The sequence below is a fragment of the Epinephelus fuscoguttatus genome, linkage group LG4, assembly GCF_011397635.1.
Source record: "Epinephelus fuscoguttatus linkage group LG4, E.fuscoguttatus.final_Chr_v1".
Classification (NCBI taxonomy): domain Eukaryota; kingdom Metazoa; phylum Chordata; class Actinopteri; order Perciformes; family Serranidae; genus Epinephelus; species Epinephelus fuscoguttatus.
The window spans coordinates 17687493-17708213 of record NC_064755.1 but is presented as its reverse complement, the minus strand read 5'-3'; the positions used below and the strand labels follow the sequence as shown (position 1 = coordinate 17708213).

The 20721-nt window shown below is 43.1% G+C and overlaps 1 protein-coding gene across 1 annotated transcript in view; it reads left to right on the top strand.

Annotated features, from left to right (window-relative positions):
• mrpl23 (mitochondrial ribosomal protein L23) overlaps positions 1-20721 on the top strand; it is a 45931-nt gene that overhangs the window by 11446 nt on the left and 13764 nt on the right. The window contains exons 3-4 of the mRNA XM_049575337.1: positions 4083-4165; positions 10378-10451. Of these exons, the coding sequence (XP_049431294.1) occupies positions 4083-4165; positions 10378-10451 (157 nt within the window). The remainder of the gene's footprint in view (positions 1-4082; positions 4166-10377; positions 10452-20721) is intronic.

The window sequence follows — 20721 nt, the reverse complement described above, 5'->3', positions numbered from 1 at the left end:
TTAGTGTTTCAGTCAATATTGTGTATTATTTGTGGCTGAAGATTACTGTGAGTGGGTGGCTGCATAGGGCATCCTTTGTGTACAAAAGAGGCACCACCCATTCACCTGGCAGATGTTCTTTTAGCACCAGTGCATTAATAGACAAGTGGCATTAAGTAGTGCTTCAAGAATACATTCACTATCCTTTCAGTCAAAGACCGTCAAAGCTGCCTCTGTCCTGTCTTGCACTTTTTCAACGGTGCCCTTTCACCTACTTCTCTCATATGCTTTCAGGGCACAGGTGTAAATGGACCGCCCTAAACTACTGGAACTGATACTCACAATTTCCTTGGCGTGCTGCGAGTTAGCCCATATTTGAGAAGAGGAAATATCCAGGAGCATGTAGATGCATTGCAGAGGAAGGATTACATTTGAGATCAGCTGATAGAGGAGTGTGGGTCAATATGCGGAGTGACAAATCTGCTATATTGTCGCACACGAACAACTGTGTCACAGCGGGGCAAAACAAAGGCATCAAGTTTACCCTGTGTCTTCACCTGTGCATGCATGCCTGCAGAGACCCATTCTTTTAGCTCTGCTTCATATTAGATTTAGGTCTTATATTGCCCCTCTGCACCTCCTCTTGAACAATGCAGACAATATAACTGTTTAAGTTGTTTTCTGACAATGATGCCTGTGTGGCTGTTTTAAACCTGCTTGGCAACAAGGGACCATAATTGAACCTAATCCATCGTCTGCGTCATCTGATGCCCTTCTAGGTTTTGTGTTTGGAGTTCTTTCATCATCTTGGGCAAGAAATCTTTGTAGCATGTGTGTTTGCGTATATATATATATACCAGTTGCTGAGGAACGATGCCTTTAGCCCTGGCAGTTGCTGGAGGCAGGTTTTCATTCTTCCTGTGAGGCAGAGGTGTGAAAGGTTAGCTTGTGGAGTCAGATGGGTGTTTAAACTGGGATGATGATCAGATGCAGCCTGCATCACTATTGGAGACACCACGCCCTTTGTCTAAGTTTAGCCTTGTTTATGTACTCGCTTAACTTGACATTTTCTCCTCAGCTTTCAGCCCAAGGCTTTATCTCAGACTGGATTCCAGTTTTAGCTGAAATGGAAGTCATGTATTGACTCAGGTCAGAGAAAAACTAATATAAACCCTGTAAATCTAGTGTTCAGTACTGATGTGTAGGTGTGTGTGTGTGTGGATGTATTCATTGTAGATCTATAAATATATAGTGTTTATATAAATTAATAGGTGTAGACATTCTTTTATTAGTTACATATTCCATTTAACTTATTACTGATATTGGTCACTGATACTGATCAATGATAATTCACCAGTTTGGTATGTGTTTTCGGGCTTTCTTTTTCTTATTGTTTTATCTTTGTGTCATGTATTTGCTTTTTCAGCTTTAGTTAACACCTGTTTATTTGTGTACATGCATTGGCATCTTGTGCAGAGTAATAGAGTAATAGCTTGTGTGTGTTTCACATATGCTATCTCTATTTCTACATTTACATGCACAACATATTCATTTTTTTTGCCCTTATTAAAAAAAAGACAACATTCCTACTAAGCTGTTTACATGGTGAATGAAAATAGATATTCCACTAATATTCTGGTTAACATGCAGACTTGAATTTTCCGATAAATGTGCCCTAACATGTGGTTTATCCTGTCAGAATATGGCAAAGTAGAACGGCTGGAGTTTAAACCAAGTAAGAGGATCTCAAGTCGCAGCCGGGGGGAGGAAGGGGTCCGTTTTGGTGACCTCAGTTTTGCATCTCTGCTTTTTGCAGATGATGTGGTTCTGTTAGCTTCATAACACCGTGACCTCCAGCATGCACTGGGGCGGTTTGCAGCCGAGTGTGAAGCGGTCAGGATGAGAGTCAGCACCTCCAAATTTGAGGCCATGGTGCTCTGCCGGAAACCCAAGGAGAGTTACTGCCTCAACCGGCTTCTTGAAAAGGTCGGCATTGCAATATTCACGCTGTCCGAAAAGCTGTTGGTATCAGTCTTTCATAATGTTTCGGTGTGTTTCTTCTTTTGGCCAGACATGTCGGCTTTTCTTTTCGGCGTACATCTCTACACCAACCTTGTAAACTGTTGGTTTGTTTGCAACATCTCCATGACAAGGCACAGAGCAAGAGGCCATGTGTCACAAACTGCTGTTAAACCCCAATTTTGCTTATCGGAGTATGCTGAATACATTGTCCTAAAACACAAATAATACCCACACATCCCACATGTCTTAATCAAAAAATGTTTTATCCGGAATAAGGCTTAATTCAGAATATCCAAACGAAAATATGCTGTTCACATGACCCATATTAAATTCAGAATATTGTCATGATCGGAATCATAGTGAAATATTAGTGTGCACGTATTCTGTGTTTGTGGTGACTGAATAATTGGAGTGGTAAAAGCAGTAGGATTTAGATTCCCCCATTAATCAGGATCAGTGTTCCATCTGCTAATGATCCAGAGGAAACCTCACAGTCCCCAAGCCACTTTCCTCTCTCTCCCACTTCCCCGCCCCTGCTTTCTAGGAAAACCTGTCTCTCAGTGCTATCACTCTCTCTTTTTTCCCTCTCTTGATCTCAAGTACCCCCGGTCAGCCCGCTCTGCTTCACTGCCCTCCAGCACACACACTGTGAGACGGGGGTTTGTGGGGGAAGGTGGGTGCAAATGGAGCAGAAAGGCGCATCTGCATGTCACATCAGAAACACATTTTTGTCCTCTTGACTGGGTAAAGGGAGACGAATAGGTCTAAAGGGGCCTTAACAAGTTTGTTTACACCTTTCCCCCCACCGTGACACAGAAACTCCTCTACCCTAACAACCCCAGTGATCCTGGACCAGCACTGGGTCTGAGTGGGAGAGCTCAGTGAGTGCTTAGTTCTCTTGTCTCTCAAAGGCAGCTGCCTGAAGTTGGTGTTTGGTAACAAAACCCTACCATATTCAAGAGTCACCACATCAAACCATCCCGCTTCTGTAATGGTGGAATCAAATGTGGAAATAGTTACCCAAGTATCGTAAATGCAAGTTTACCTCTCTTGATAAACACAACTTAGCAGGTCAAATGGAAGTGTTCTAGGTCTACATCAGTGCCAGCTTTGCCAAAATTCAGCGTATTATAGAGGAAAAGGCAATTGTTTGTACAGCATGGAAACATATATTACATCATTCCTAGGTACAAAGAGCCTTTGTGTTCACAGATGGGATTTTCTCATGCAAATGTTTGCCTCGCCAAATATTGTTACAGCAGCTCAAGGTATTGTGCTGTTTCCTCTGAAAAAATAGGGAATATTACATTATCCTGTTCTATCAAAGGAACATATGAGGTGATAGAAGACGCCATATCCGAGGCACTCATGTCAGACCACAGCGTCGCTATTAAGCACTTTGTCAGACGCATTTGGGAAGTGCTCTCCACCAGGCTAATCCAATTGGCTAGATTGATTAGCAGTTAAAAGCCTTTCTTCCTCTGGTCGGAGCAATCCGTTCCAAATGGTGCCCAGTGAGCTAGCTTTAGCTGGGCTGGCCCACCGGATCAGTTGGTGCCAGGCCCACTTCCTGTGTAGGATTTCACTGGGCGCGATCGATACATGCAGACAGCTAATTGGATGAACACTGACACTCACATTTCTCTTCTCCCCACTTTATGTTCCAGAGTATAAAAGCTGAATATGGGTTTATAGGGGAGTGTCCTGTCAGTTACAGTAGGTAATATAACAGCAGAGTTTATGGGAATGCAGTGTGGAAATAGGCTGTATCATTTTTTGTGTCTGTGTCAATTAAGTCAGTGTGGTGTTATTTGATGGCCAGTGATCCAGCATGTAACCTTGTAACCTTGCAAGTGTTGGACTGCAACCTCAGACATCTTCTCTTACTCCCTTCACATCTCACACACACACACACACACACACACACACACACACACACACACACACACTCAAACAATCCTTACCTCATGTGAACACTGATGCTGAATACCTTGTGTAACCCCAGTTCTCCTCTCTCTCTCCTTCTCCCTCCATATTTGGGTGTTTTTTTTCTTCTGTCTGTTCTGGACATGTCGGGACAGAATGACCAAGTATGACGTAAAGAACTACCTGGAGAAGATCTACGACGTCCCTGTGGGAGCAATCCGCACAAGGATACAGTTCGGTGAGTCTCTTCACTGCTTTGCACAAGCACATTAAGAATAGAACTTAGAGTGGCTGATACTAGGGTAGGGTTGGATAGCGTTCACATTTCAACCAATATGGATACCGGTACCTGTAATTTGGTACCGATGATTGATGCTACTTTTTTTTCTCGATTCTTACTTTCTCTGTAATAACAAAACTAAAAAAACAAAACTAAAGGAAAAGAAAAAAGACGAGACACTGAAACTAATGTGGCAAATTGGTGCTGTAATGATAGTTTTGGCTCGCTGGGAAGCCAACAGAGCCACTGATGCAGTGGCCGACTGACGTTCTCACCCAGATGCTTTCTTAGGTATTGACATTGGGCACCGGCGTATTTATCCTGAATCGGTACTTGGTAGCATCGACCTATTTTGGTCTTTACCTGTAAGAGTACCGAGTTCGGTGTACAACCCTACTGACTGGTCCATTCTGACCCTAGTAACTGAGACCTGAGTCATGACCTGAGTGACCGACAAGTCCACATTGTATTCATCTAATTTATCCTGCTGTTTTGCCACATAATCTGTGTGCCAAAATGCCTTATACCAGAATCGATCCAAGTAAACTCACAATCATATCTAAGGCGTGATTTTACAGGAGTAAAATCTGTTTTGGGCCTGAAATAGAGCGTGTGAGTGAAGTACCGGAAAACTGGCATATTGCTATTTTTTCCGAAAGTGGCTGCCCTGTAGCAGTGGTTTCCAACTGGTGGGTCGCGGGTCCATTCTGAATGGACCACAAGTGACTCACCAACGTGGCCAAACAGTAAGTATTACACTTGCTATATTAACTTTGTGGACCTTGAACTAATGACCAGGGAGAAATCTGAACCCCGTGGCTGGACCAGTTGGGAACCACTGCCCTATAGCATTTTGCATATCATGCTGCTGTCAGAGGTGGCGTTTTCTCAGGTCTAACTTTTTGTAGGTCAGTTTCAGATCAGGTTCTGAATTTCTAGCTGACCCAGCACTTTTAGATAGGTTACATTTGTAGACAGTTTTCTAAAATTATTGGTGAAATCAAACTCTGTGAGTCCTACATACTGACACACATAGTTTTGAAGAGATTCTAATGCAGTTCAGTTCAGTACAGCTGTATTTGTCCCTGTCAGGGCAAATATGCAGCAATTGTAGTTTGAGTTTACTCAGGCCTGAAGTCATAACTCCACCCTTTGGGTCAGTGGAATAACTGGCAATAACATTACCCCTGTCGAGGTCTGTGCAGTGATATGGATTTGGCTGCTAAGGTTTGTTGTATCACATTAAGTGGACTGAGTGCGAGGAGTGCTGGAGAACATAAAAAACACCCCACAATGCAGACATTGTTCCCTGAGTCACTGACCTTATGATTGGGAAAGCTCGTGGTGGAAGAACATTATACACACCATGACTGTACATCTATGTAAAGCCATGGAGCCCAACCAGACTGTTGAGAGAGGGCTAAGGCAGTGGTGAAAACACTTGATTCATGGTATGCATTACCAAGCCACAAACATTTCATCCAAATTAAAATCCTAAAGTTGTACTGCAGCTGTTGTGAGTAAATCGAGCAAATGGTGCCTTACACACACACACACACACACACACACACACACACACAGAGTCAGTCTCAGTATGCTAAGCTCTTATCTTCCACCCTGTATTAAACTTTGCCTTCGGAACACTGCTAAGTATATAATTTGATAACTTGATGAATTAAAGGTCTATCCAATACATGTACATGCCAGTCATGCCGTACTGGAATTTAATATCAAAGTAGTTTATACAGTTAATACATAAGGCGACTCACTACAGTCCAGTATTCACAATATACTATGAAATGAGTGTTTCGGCAATCTGTACAGCCCCGTCTCTAATTAAGATGTGTCTTTGAAGTATCAAACACTTGCTATCTGTAAGCATGACAGATGGCTGTAAGAAGTTATAAGTAGCTGTGGTCAACTTTTTCATGTTATAGTGGATTCCTGTGATGAGAACTTTACACAGCAGAAAACAGTATCAAAGCATCAATTCAGACTGCTCAAACTACTCCTGTAGCATAATGCTCCGATCACTATACGTCCACATGCTCCGTATGTCAGAAACGCTCATAATTTCACAGAAATATTGTTTGATACAATAGTATCACCATTATTGTAGTCATGTGAAACAATTTGATATTTATTTTTGTTTTATTTTGTATATTTGTTATTCACTCACAGTCAATTTCAGTTTTAGCTATGACCAGCAGCTCCATACCTTGCTCCGTATCTTGGCAGGCTTGTTGGTCCACAAAAAATTCTCCAACCTGTGGCGGCCAGTTTTTGTTCTAGGAGATTGAAATTTGGCATGGAGGTAAAGTGTGTGTGTGTGTGTGTGTGTGTGTGTGTGTGTGTGTGTGTGTGTGTGTGAGAATGTGTACGGTGAAAAGGGGGGACGGTAATGGGAGTGGCCTTTCATTAAAAGGTGCTTAACTTGCGAATAGACTCACAGACTTGCACAAGATTTCGAGGAAAGATTGGTCAGGTGCCAAAGGAAAGTTGATTAACTGTGCATGCCAATTGGCAAAAAGGGACGATTCATGGATGCATGTGTGTACGTGGTTGTAGCTCTTACAAATTTGTCCTTGTTATAAAAAAAAAATATGTAAAACAAAGTTCAGGCTCTGAAAGACTTTTGATGGATGACAAAAACGCAGGAATTTGACTGTTCTGAAACAATTTGTTGGATTTACTGGTGTGTAAACATACTGGACTAAATGTGAGGTTTTGTCAATATTTTTGTCCAGATAAAAAATAATTTGGACATCATTTTAAGGTTATATCCACAATAATCTTCAGTGTTATATCCATCCTAATAGTCTTTTTAATCAGATGACAAATTGTAAGGCAAATTTTGGTTATGGTGTATGGAATTCACAGAAAGATGATTCTTGTTTTAGGAAGCTTAAAGTCAAATTCATTCTGTTTTGGAGACTCTAAGTGGTGGTTAGCGGCGATTAGCAATTTCAGCTCGGGACGTAGACGGTCTTCCCATTGACGTGCAGCAGCGGGAGTGTTTTCCAGCGGCTAGTTGCGGTAGTGGTTAGCGTGCCTGGCTCTCCTTTCCTTCTAACACACACAGCTGCTTATCTGACAATCTGCTGCTGCAGCATTCCAGCCTCCAGCTGTCCCAGGACACCCCATGCTCCCTCCACACAAACACATACTATTCACTTACAAACTTTCAGCTTCAGGGCCCTAAATACCCCGTCCCCTCCACACACGTCCCAACCCCAAAGTCCCCCTCCTTGTCAAGGATGATCAGAGAACCAACAGTGTTATATCATTGACTTAATAATCCCCTTTACTTTTTATTGGGGGAGGAAACTGCTTAAGTGTGCATAGACTGATTCAGGGGCTCCTTACAAGTCTAGGAATTTGCAAGTTCATAATAGCACTGTAGAAGACATATGGGTGGCTTGACGTTGGAGCGACTGTGATGGACGTGCTGAGAAGAGGCACAAGCTCCCTGTGTGCTGCGCCTGAAGGGCCACAAGGAGCCCCCTCTACCTCTGGAGGAGAGACTGGGGAGGAGATGTGGAGGGAGGAAAGAGGAGAGAGGCGCCTAGCTTAGCCTAGCCTCCAGTTTGGAGGACCCATTAAGGCTGTTTATTAGGGTTGTGTCATTAAAAGCTAGGGGAAAAGGAAAGCCCCTCGGGAGGGTGGGTGGAAGGAAAGCAGTGAACTGTGGGGGGACGGAGAAGAAAGGGCGGCTCAGGGCCCCTGGTGATCCCGAGGTGCGTCAGCGAAGGTATCCCTGTCTGCGTCAGGAGTTCCACTCCATTGGCAGCATAAAGACGGCAACAGGCAGAGGAGAGCGAGGGGCGCAAACGACCCTTTCTTCCCTCCATGGGCGGCAGGGGTATTTTGGAAGGAGTTGCCATGGTTACCCCTTCGGCCTGGGATTTGTAACGTGATAGCTGGCTGCCAAACCGCAATCTCAAAGTGGGAGAAATTGTGCTTGCGTTTGCGAGTGTTGCATGAAAGCTCTGTCTGTGTGTCTGTATGCGTTACGAAAGGCCTGTGTGAATTCGGAGAAACACTTTGTGCTCTTTCAAGGTGTGCAAGTGTGCGTCTCGTGTGGCTTTTGTTTATGGGGGGGGGGGCAGGTTAGTGTCTTACTTTGCTCTTTCAGAGGTTGTAGCATTTCCCTGTGGATTTCCTCAGCAGTCTCAAACACACACACACACACACACACACACACACACACACACACACAGGGGCACACACTCTTCGTTACCTCTGTCTCCCACCCACACAGGGGCCTCCAGTTAGCCAGGGGGGCGTGGAGGGGGGTGTTTTACAACCCTGCTCAGGGCTTTCCCTGAGCAGTTACTAGCTACACATACGACACACACATAGACACTTGCACGCACACACACACACACACACACAAATGACTCATTACAGCAGAATGTTTCCCTTGTTTTTCATGTCATAAACTGTTCCCATGGCAATGGCAGTTACTCTGAGGGCCTGTTGACTTGACCACCAGGGTCTCATTGAGATCAGGGTTCTAAGGCAGAGATGAAACGTTTGATGCTGCGGCCATTATCCGTCATTGATAGTAGCGTGCTTTAGTTGTTTCGTAAAGATTGAGATACCTGTGTGAAATGCCTGTAAGTCCAGTAAAATTAACTTTTGATTTATTCGAATCCAGACTCGTTGTCCTGCATCTGCACTCGCACAAATGCACACATACCACACACACTCAGCAGCTTCCACAGTCCCCTCTCTTCCAGACTTGGAGAGGTTTGACAGGAGAGAGGATGATGTCATCATCATCTCCAGCTGGGGAAGAGGTTAACCTGCCTTCCATAGTCAACAAGATCAGGCTCTGCTTTCCCACACACACACACACACACACACACACACACAGTATTTTCTGTTCTACTGGGAAATGAATAAAAATGCGTAGTGAAATATCTGTTGGTCAGGTAGGAATGAAGCTTAATGTGATTGTTGCTGCGCTGGTAAATAGATTTAAATTTGAAGTAGATCCTTGCATCTTTTGATTAAACCATTGACCATCTGTTTTTTAAATCTTCATGTGCTTATTTTAAAGTCTGATATTCACAATTGGTTGTCACTCAAAATAGATCGCATACTGTCATTTAGTTACAATGATATAGCCTAGTTTTTCTATGGACAGCCTGGATGCAAACATTTCAGATACTGTTAATCTTGTGATTATTTGGGGTAGATATGATAGTCATACTTGTAAGAAAAGATGTACTCCCTATTTCACTGTTTATATATAACTTTGCCAATTATTTCAAATTGCTAAAATACATGGTAAAATTGAATAGTAAAGCAAAAATCAAATCAAATTAAAAAAAAAAAAACATACTACATCTATATCTAGGTCCCTGCTCTTTTTATGTCTCTTACCTCATTCTTTTGTGCTCCTTTCTTGTTCACCTGATTGTTTCTCTTATTTTGTCAACTTTTCATAAAAAAAAAGTTTTCTCTTTGTATTTTATTATGTTGCAGCCTCATTTCCACCATTGTTGTTAAAATCTTTATACATGTATTTCCTGACTTGTTTTGTATATTTTCTCATGTGAAATTCAAGGGAAAAAAAGATAAATCGATGTTAGGATAGTTCTTAGTCATTTTGCTAACTGTCACCTAGGGGTGGATCTAAATCTGACAGTTATTTGCTCCATTAATTGATTCTTCATTTAGTCTTAATCTCATCAGAAAACAATGAAAAATGATTGATTCATTATAAAATAGATGCCATTTCATTGACTTGTCAGTTAATTTTCTGAATGTTGCAGCTGTGATAGTGATAATCATTACAGCTGCTCATAGATAAAATATTAATAAGTCACTTTGTCTCATCCAGTGTATTAAACATTTTCTTTTATAATCAAGGTACTTCGAAACACCAAAGCAGTCTTGCTCACTTATTTGCAACATGTCCCACCAAAACCCACCTAGAGATATTATAGGTCGAGCTACTTCAGTAGAGGCAGTATAGCAAAGTCTACAGCAGCTGAGAAATTTCTATTCTCTTGATTGTTTATTGTCATGTTGCCCAACCCCACTGTCACCATATTTGTAAATGTCACCATCAACACTGCTGTCACACAACAAGAATTAGCTTATGTGTTGTCATTACTGTTTACAGCTAATTCAATACGTGCTGTTCCGTGTGTTGTCAGGTTCCAATAAGAAGAGGAATCATAAAAACCAGAAGGTCAAGCAGCCGGACTATAAAGTAGCCTACGTTCAGCTGGTGAGAAGGCACACACACACACACACACACACACACACACACTCATCGTCCTACTTCTTGTCTCTCCTGGTTGGTGTGTTGTCTGAGCAGCATTAGCTCATTGACTCCTGTCCCATACACAGTGGGAGGTGGAGACCCCTCCACAATAACTTTCTCTCTAACACCCAGCCCTCTGTGTTTTTTCTGATTGTGGGGCTGCATTATTAAACACAACACCCAGGGGGGAAAGGGCATTTCGGGGTCCTTGAGCCTTCAGCATTTGTGTCGTTATTATTTTTGAAGTGTGGCGACTTGCTGGGTGAGAGAGGTGAGACGGGTTAGTCGATGTTCCCCTATAGAGCCCTGAGGGGGCAGGCAGCCTTTGAAGGTGATCTCTCAAACTCATTCACACAAATCGTGGTATAACTGACACACAACATAGATGAACATCGGGGTGCACACATGCACCAAAAAGAGATAACAAGCACCGTACTTCTTACCTGCCATTTAAAATGTCTTATGAGAATGCCTCTCACGCACGCACATAATGTAGATGCACACAAATCACGCAGCCCTACCTTAAATCTGCCTCCTGTGTGGTTTGCACACTCTGGTTGCCCTCTGAAGAAAGCAACAGTCTGGGTTCTTGGAGGGCCTGAGGGTGAAAGGTCATCTTTGGTTACATGCCAGAGTTATTACAGGAAATATTGAGATATGGTTATCACCTGGTGCAGCTTTCCTTTCTGTATTTGTGTGCCATGGATGGAATGTGAGCAGTCATTTGCACTTAGTGTATGTGTGCGTTTGAAGGGACACTCCCGGTGGTGGCGTGCCAGCCTAGACTCCCTCATCGGGTCACAGTGGTTGCCTTCACACCTGTGTTTGAGGTGAGCTTGGGGTCAGGAGGGCCCATTCCCTGCACGTCTTGCCAATGTTTGAAGTTGGTTACTCTTTGAAATCAAACAAACCTCCCTCCAAAATGTCAAAAAAAGTCACTGTTTTAATGCGCCTTTGATGCAGACGTGAAAAGCAAGGGGCCTTTGTTTTGTGCCTGCCGTTTTGATCTTGCCCAGATAAATCAACAGCGGTGTAGACGCTTGTTTACGCCGCGCCGCCCACCCGACTGGGAGCCATCAATCTTGAAACGGATGAATAATGAAAATTGTCTAAACACGACAATTTGAAAGAGGATACATAATTGAAGCAGCCATGAATCTTTTAAAGGGGAGACTTCCTCTTGTCTGACACCAAGGAAGTGGCCTGTGATTTTGTGTGCGTCTGGAATTCCTAGCGGAGTCAGTAGGGATGCTTCTGTCTCACCAGATGCACACGACGATGATAGGTGTGAGGATGCAGAACAACAGACACACATACACACACATCTGCGTCTGTGACATATGTGCATCAGTCATGCATGCGCAGCCCCAGAGGACTGATGTTTTTCCTTAAGTGTCATTCGCTCTGTAGTTGCAATCACGCCGCGGTTTCTGAAGTCATGCTCATTTGACGGTGAACAGCGGGCAGAAAAAACTCAGATGCAGGCTCTTCGTGCGTAAAATGGCTTGATATAAAACCGAATATCCGGCCTATTTCTCTGGCAGGTTTTTGGAAAAAACATTCTCTCTCAGCTCCCTTTCCTACCTCACTCTCTCTCTCTCTCTCTTGTGTACGCACACACACTCACACAAACTCACACACACAGAGCCCCAGAAAACCCTCCTTTCTTTTGCAGCGGTGGGTAGAAAACAAGATTGTTCCTAATTGACTCCACATGTGGGAGAGTGTTCTGTGGGTCGATGCTCACACCGCGGTCCCCCCATTCTACCCTCATCCTTCCCTCTCCCCCTGCTCCCTCCATCAGCTAATATTGCAGCAGTAATACGTTTGCTCTCCCTCTCTCTCTCTCTCTGTCACATTCCTTACTCCTGGTTTGCGGTTGAGGGGAGGCCTCCCGTTAGCGGGGTTCCGTGACGGCCATTTTCCTCAGGCTTAGGGGGGACCCCAGTAACGGGGGAAGAGATAGCGTCTGCATGTGTGAAATGTTCACTGTGTGTGGGAAAGTGTATGTGTGTGTGAGGGGCTCACAGAAGGGAGGTGACTAAGGGCATGATGGAGTCATGCCAGAGCAGGGAGGTCCAGAGACGGGGCAAAGCCATCAGGGGGAGGGAGAAGAGGCTGTGTGTGTGAGGCAGAGTGGTGGTACTGGTGGTGGGGTGACAAAAACAGCAGTGCAAAATGAAAAATCTTGAGTCTATCAGACTGCTTTTAGGTCTGGCTGCACATCAGTGGGACTGGTGTGTATGGAGTCAGACTGCTTTCATGCACCGCTAAGACTAGCTGGGTCTAAAAGGGCTAACTCTAACCGCTATGCTCCGGGTAACACTTGTTTCCGATTTTCGCAGTCAACTCATACCGTTCCGTCTATTTGATGCTGTAAAGGGCTGATGTTGGAAAATCCAATTATGCATTGCACTTTTTGACCTCTGTTGTAGACATTACTGCATGTATAGTAGGTGTAATTAGATTTCTTGTCTGGTTCTCTACGCCTTTGTGTAACATTTTCCTCAGGTTTTTAAGAGATATTACAAGAGAGTATTTAGAAAGCAATTCACATCACCTTTATTATCAGGAAACCTGCAGCATTTTAGCAGCAAATCCTCTTTCATTGTTGACTTGAATGTGCCTGGTAGAGAAGAGGGCTTTTTTTCTGCAGGCGATCACGTTCATAATGCATGTCAGACCCTGTGGTTTACCCTCATTAAATTCTCTTGGCCCATCTCACAGCTGAAGTGCACCGTGCCACCATTTCCAGTTAAACCTTGTTTCCTTCGAAACCCTCGTGAACCCAATCTGGTGCTGTTCATAAAAGAGAAAGCACTCCACTCCTGAAATTATAGTCATTTTTGAATGTTTTCAGTCATTGTTCGGCATGATTATTGTCAGTCAAACATTTACGATAAAGTACTCTCTGCCTGGCATGCAAATGAAAAGGCTGTGGTGAGTTTTGGTCGGAGGAGGAGTTATTTTCTCTCTTTAGAGTGGCAGCTAGTTTGCAAGCGAGCTTTGCTGGCTGGTGCCAGCTGCAGCACTTCAGCGGGCTGAGTGCTCAGAGTGCATGTTGAAAGCTCCCGGAGGGTGACGCTGTGAATATATGAATGGGATGCCTGACCAGTCTCAGCATTTCTGAATGATCTAGTTCAGTGCCACATTGTGCTGTAAATGTCAAATGCATGCAATAAAAGGAGGATGTCCAATCAGCAGATTGTCTGCAGCTGTTTAGATTGTTCATCTGACGACATGCTGTATTTTAACATTGCTTAGAGGATTTCGAAAAATAACTTTGATTTTATTTGTTCATATTTAGTAACATCTGCAGTTCTGTGATTTAACCTCTACTGAATTTAAGTGAAAATATTTAGAAGATAGTGTTGTCACGATACCAAAATCTTTGTTCCGGTACCAATACCAATATGAATTTTGATACTTTTTGATACTCTTCGGTACTTTTCCTAAGGAAAAGTCCTTTTGGATACAAACCTTTAGAACAATAAATAGTAGAGGTGTAACGGTACCAAAAAAATCATGGTTCGGTAAGTACCTCGGTACGGACGTCACAGTTTGGTAACTCAAATGTTCCACCAAGTTTGTGTTGTCTCGTGTTGTCTCACTTTGCAATTCAGACTTTCTCTTGTCTTTTTTCACATGCGCCAGCTGCGAATGTTGATACAGGTGTTGTCATACACACCACTTGTGCAATCTATGCTCCAATAGGAACAAGAAAGGCGTTTGTGTGCATAAATGAGTAAAATAAATTAACTAAATGAATGAATTGAATCAATTTCAAAGTACCGGTATTTTCCAAATGCAGTATAGTACCGTTTGGAATACTCTAGTACCGCGGTACTATTTTAGTACCGGTATACCGTGCAACACTATTAGAAGATCACATTTAGAACCTATTCCTGTCCTTATTTTTCTAATTGAATAGGAGACGTTTGTTAGCTAGTGAGCAAAGTTTCCACATCATGTTCTTGAAAGACTGTGATGATCTCCATGTAAAGAAAGGAATCTCAGACATTTTCCTCTAGTTTTTCAGAGGAGGTCAGAAGGGAGGAGCAGCAGTTTATGTTCTTTGTGTGTTTAGCGCCGCATGGCACGTCCAGGCACCTGTGGGATGCTTGCAAGCATTTAGCATGAAAATCCTCACCAGCTAACTGTTATTCAACAGCCTGTGCAGGCCTAATAAAATCACACAGAGATGAGGAGTGCATGTGCATCAACAGTCGTCTGGGCTCGCTGCTGAGCATCGTCCTATGTCTATCCTTTTGTGGGGCGTGGCAGCCCAGAATCCCACACAAGCTCCATTCAAGAGCGTTTATCTGCAGACAAAAGCTCACTTCATACAGTCAGAGGAGAGTCTGCATCAGGGCGCAAGTAGTGAAAGTAGATGATGAGTGAAAACTTTGCAGCAGAAGGGAGAGCAGGCACACAGATGGTCTAAGGTGTTGTCACGATGCCGACCTTTAGCTGTCATGAGGAGGAGCAGCCAGTTTTGTTTACACATAAACCAGTGATGTCACTATTTTGATAGTAGTCACGATCTAGTTCCTCACATCTGAGGACAGCTTAGATCCATTTTCACACATCTTTAAATTGTAATTTCTATAGCATTAAAATATTGAGGTCTGTTTCAGAGGTTGTTTTTACTCCCTTAAGTCGTCCCTTTAGCCACTAGTGGCACTTTATTATGGGGTGAAGTTTTCATAAAAGTAGTAAATAAAGTGTCATGGTTTCTCTCCAGTGCCGGGTCACTGGCAGCAATGCAGCAAACCAGTTGCACCAGTCAGATTGCTTGCCGCCTTAAAGCAATGTCCCGACCTGACAACCACAGAACAAAACAAGATATGGGGTTGGACCAACAGTTGTAGAATAAGTGGTAGCTTCATTCAAATTGCTCATTTCCCGTGTTTCTTTCTGTCGCTTTCTCCACCCCCGCCCAATCCACGAGGAAGGCATCACTCGGAGTGAACGAGCATGGGGAGTGAGAGACAAACAAACAGAGGCAGAGACTGAGTGGCAAACATGGAGGAGTTATGACACAGCTGAAAAAGGGGGGAGAGAGGGAGAGAGAACGAAACAGCTGTATTGAGAGTGATTATGAGAGGGAAACTGTGGCCAAGTCTGGCTCTCCTCTCTGTTTGACTGACACTAGATGGCAACGTTTTGCTGCACAGCTTCTCTCTCTTTAGCCTCCCTTCATCTCCTATCTGTTATTGACTCCTTGTTGCTTAACAATAGACCCTCAAGGCTTGTGTGTGTATATATTTGACTGTGTGTATCTGGCAGGGCTGGGGGTGGTGGTGCAGAGAGGTATGGGATAGGGGGGTGCAAACCCCTGTGATCCCCCCCTCTCCTGTTCCTGAAGCCCAGGCTCTTTGGAGGTGGAGGTGCTGAATCAGGCAGTCAGGCCGAGGGGGGAAATCTTGCTTATCTGTGTGGAATTTTATTATTTTCAACTATTTGGATCATGATGGCTCCCGCTCTCCTTCCCTCCCTCTTCCTTTCTTTCCACCTTGTCACGCAAACACAGGCTTTCCTCCAACAGCCTTGTCTGTCTGTCTGCCGCTCTGCTTCCTTCCCTTCCCTGTGCTGCCTCACCCTTGCTTATCACGCCAATTAACATTTTTAACTGCTACCACTTTTTCTCCACTGCTTTCTTCTCTTCTGCATCTGTCTCATTTTTCTCTTTCACACAGGGCTGGACAGTTCATAACATGAAAAAATTGCAATATCAGCTCATACCACTAGTTTTTCTTACATGACAATGTTTCTCCTGTGTGCTGGGCTGCTTTACAGTAGTCTATGATGAAGTAACTAGCTGTTGTTGACATTTGAAACTCTAATCTTTATAGCAAATGGCATCCTCTTATGTTTACCTTGTAGGCATAATTAGTTAAAAACAATTATAATGTAAAAGTAGCCAGAAGGATCATATTCTAATAACTAGGCAGTGTCTTATACACTGCCTAGTTATTATATATAACTATACTGAAGTTATATTGAAACAAAACACACAAAGACAAGAGGACCATGAATTCAGAGATAGAACATTACAAAAGATGGTCATATTTGTGCCATATAATGTTGAGTTTTGATAATAGACTTTATATTAGAGCTGTACAAATTGTTTTATCGTCACTGCAGTGTCAACTTGTGTGATAAACACACTGCAAAACACTGCAGTATTGCACTCAGGTGGTTTGAAAGAGTATCAGTTGAAAACTACGCTTTACAATGTAACGTGCATTCTTTGTTAATGGTGCCTTTTCAGTTTGTTCAATAAAGGAATATTGAAATTAATTTCCTTTCCTTTCTTTCTTTTTTTTTAAATTTAATCAGCAATTTGTTGTTGTTTTTTAACAGTATTTGAAAGCAGCAGAAAGGCAGAACTAAACAAACTTTAATCTAATTACGTCAAGTAATATCTAGGGCTGTACCCAAATATTCGGATATTTGAATATTCGTTTCTATGGGTAGATATTCATTATGAAAATTTGGTATTCGATATTCGTTTTTTTTTTTTTTTGCTTTTTTTTTTAATTTTTTTTTTTTAACATTTTTTTTGGTGCTAAATGTAGTCTTTTTGTTGTTACTAAATGTAGGTTATCAATAAAAATCAAAACTTTTAAATTGCATTGTTTAAGATGTGAAAATATAGTATAGCCTACCAACTGAGCTTGTGCGCATGGCACGCTTGAGTGCATCCATCTGAGGCTGTGGATCAATGCCAAGTTTTACCACTTTATCACTATTCTCTCTAACTTGTAGCTGTTTTTTCGTTATCTTTTGAATTTAATATGAATTATGGAACCGTTTTTGTCAATGTTTGTTTCCCCCGTTTTGTACAATAAATTATTGTTTAAAGTTTCAACAAGTTTCTTTTGGAGTGCGTGACACAAGTGTGTTTTGAAAACGGCCGCGGACTGTCACCTGCTCAACGCATCAGTACCTTCAGATGCCATAACAGTAATAGCCAATAATGTCAAAATATCATTTACAGACCAATTTAACAGACGATCACTGCTGCCTGACCCGCAGGTCCATTTGCAGGTCCCGTGGGTTACGGGTCAACCCACGCATCACTACTCAGCTCAGTCTATAAATGCTGTACACAACAGTAAGGTTATAGACATTATATTCTATTCAAGCCGACAGAACCAGCAGTGCATCGGCTCTACAGTGCATGGCACTGCTGATTAACCATTTTATTGCAGCACAGAGTGTCTGCCAGCAACAAATTACTTGCAGAGGCTTCCTACAACTTGTTTCAACGGTTCCGATTTAATCAGAAAAACAGGATGACTAGCCAATGTGAAAATCAAAAGAAAGCATAGAATAATGTACTGAAGGAGACTGTTGTGCCATCACATTTTTTTGTGATTTGAGAGCAAAGATCCGGTCACCGCTGTGCAAAACTCCGCAATACAATTAGGTCCGAAAAAACCCGGGGTCCGGGGAAGCTAACAGAAGCAAACAGTAACCGATGACAACCTCTGTTGGTCACGTGACCCTTGTCATTCTCACTCAGGACAGGACAGAAACAAAAATGTCAAACATTACAGAGGGATAGTGCCACAGTATCAAGGTTAAAAAAAAAAAAAGCTTTGAAGGAACATCAAAAATGAAAAAAAAAATTAGTCTGAAATCAATAAACCATGCGGATGAAGGATGAACATTTATCAAACCCTAGCTCTGGCAATTGTGCTCAAATCTGATTAAGGGACAAATTGTATTGTTTCTAACTTTTACAGATAAAAAAATTATGCTGTCAGTCAAAAGCACATACTGAATATCAACAGCAATGTTCTGCTGCACACATATTTGTACAATCACCTTAAATATCACCACAAAATACAGTGTAATACAGCGATCAAGGCCAAGTAAACTTTGCCAGAAAATCTAACAGAAGATCTCTGCTCCCTAACTGCACAAACTAGAACTATATTTAGGGCATCTCCATGTCCAGTGAGCTCTTGTACAACCAGTGACGTTACAGGCGTTTTTCAAAAACATTTTATTAACATGTTTTTACTAAGAATTGAGAGAAATACATTTATTATCAGTTCTTAGTGAGAAAATCATGCCTCGCCTTTTATCCCGAGTCATGCAGCTCCCCTTTCACATATCTGTCAGCTTTCTAGGCGTATAAATCTTCGGAAGGAAGGAATGGGCTGATACGCTAATTAGTGTGTGTACATATATACGTGTGTGTGTGCACACACACGTGCACGTATACTGGTGGTAAGCCTAATAAAAGGAGAAGCTTTTCCTGGCAATCAAGCTTTGCTGAAATGCCCCCCATCTCCCTACGTGTCTCCTGATTTGGAAAATTCACTCCTAAGTAAAACCCTGTGTGTGTGTGTGTGTGTGTGTGTGTGTGTGTGTGTGTGTGTGTGTGTGTGTGGGGCGCTGTGTGCGAGTGTATGTGTGTATGTGTAGGTTTCATAAGAGCTCAGTGGAGAGAGAACATGAATTATAGAGAACAGAGCAGGGTCTTAACCATCCGGTTTGGAATCTCACACGCAAACCTTTTTTGAATGGCTTTCGTCTAATTTTATAACTGCGCCACAGATTTAGCACCATGGCAAGTGTTTATTAGAGGTTCATGTCAAGAAAAACAAAAGTGGGACAAGTGGAACAAATGTCTGAAGAGAGTACAAACATGTATGCAACATCAAATAAATGGTGCAGTTCAGGTACACAGTTGGATCTGTAAGTCTCATCCTCTCCCTCTCTGTCTCTACATTTCTGTCTGCGTGTTTCCTTTGTAGTTTGCGATTGATCCTCACTTTATCTCTCCTCTCAGCATCTTCTCTCATCACCCTCATTTCCTCCCACATTTCCTCCAGGTTCCCCTTCTATTTAGATAGCTCTGGCAACACACACATACAAACGTGCACACGAGCGCATGCTCGTAACCTTTCTTGATTACCCCTGACCTCGTGACCTGTAATGACACAGCTGCCACTTTGATCAGCCAATCACCATGCGGCGCCACCCAGGTTCTCAGCGGGGCTGCCACTGGCCTGATAAAGCCCTCTGATAGGCCCCTGCTGATGCATTTCCTGTTTTGGTATGCTTCTTCATTTTTTATTTTCTCCACCAGCTGGTCCCCGCATTCCTCAGAGTCAGGGAGGGGGCAGGGGCATTGCCTGGATGTTTATGTTGCGTGTGCATGTAGGGGTGAGTGTGTGTGTGTGTTTGTGTGCAAGAGTCTAACTGTGTGTTTGTGTGAGTGTGTATTTGGTAGCCTAGATAGTTGGGTCTAGGACCAAGAGGGGGTGGGGGAGGTGGAGGAGATGCTTGAAAATTGGGGGGGGGGGGGGGGGTATGTGAGGGTTGTTTACATGCGTTGGCGAGAGAGAAATGGGGTACATTGTGGGGGTTGGGGGGGGGGGGTGGGGGGGGGTGAATGACATAGATGGAGGGGATAATGATAGTGAACAGCTGTTTATGTGTGTGTATGTGTGTGTAATGGGGGTGGGTGGTTGAGATAGGCAAGGGGTAGGTGTGATTTGGCTTTAAGGTACAGAGGTTGGGTTGGCGTCTGAGACAGAAGGCGATATGATTCACCATTTGTTGGTCATTATTGCTAATATGGACAGATTTGGTCGTGTTGTTCTTGGTTGGTGCTGTCGTTGTTGTTGTTGTCCTCTGAGTGTCCAGTTCAAGACCAGATGGATGTAAACGTCTTTGTGGGTGGCTGGGTGTGTATTTAGATGGTGATGATCTTTTCCTGAGGGCTCTGTTACCAGGGTCCAATGTCTCCAGTAGCAGGCTGGGAGCAGACATGTCCAGGCATGAAAACTACCACGCACACACACACACACAAACACATGCACGCTCACACGCACATTTTCTCACTCACACCCTCTGTTTGTCTCCGGGCAGAAGTATGCGTGAATGTATCACTGGACGCCCTGCACCAAGTGTGTCAGAAGGTCCCTGTGAAAGATCTTGAAGTATTTTCAGTTGACATCAGAGCCCGTGTTCCTCCACCTGCCTGACTCCTGCTCCTGCTCTTTGTCCCACAAAGCACATACACACCAGAGCTGGGGACCTTTAGGTACTAGACAATTACATGAGTTGTTGGAATGAATTTAAGCAGTCTAATATAAATCAAATAGTAAAAAAAAACCCACTAATCAAATACCAAAATCACTATTCAATTGGGTATTATTCATTTTAATAAATTTGTTGCCACCGTGTCCTAACAGAGAACAAGCGTCTG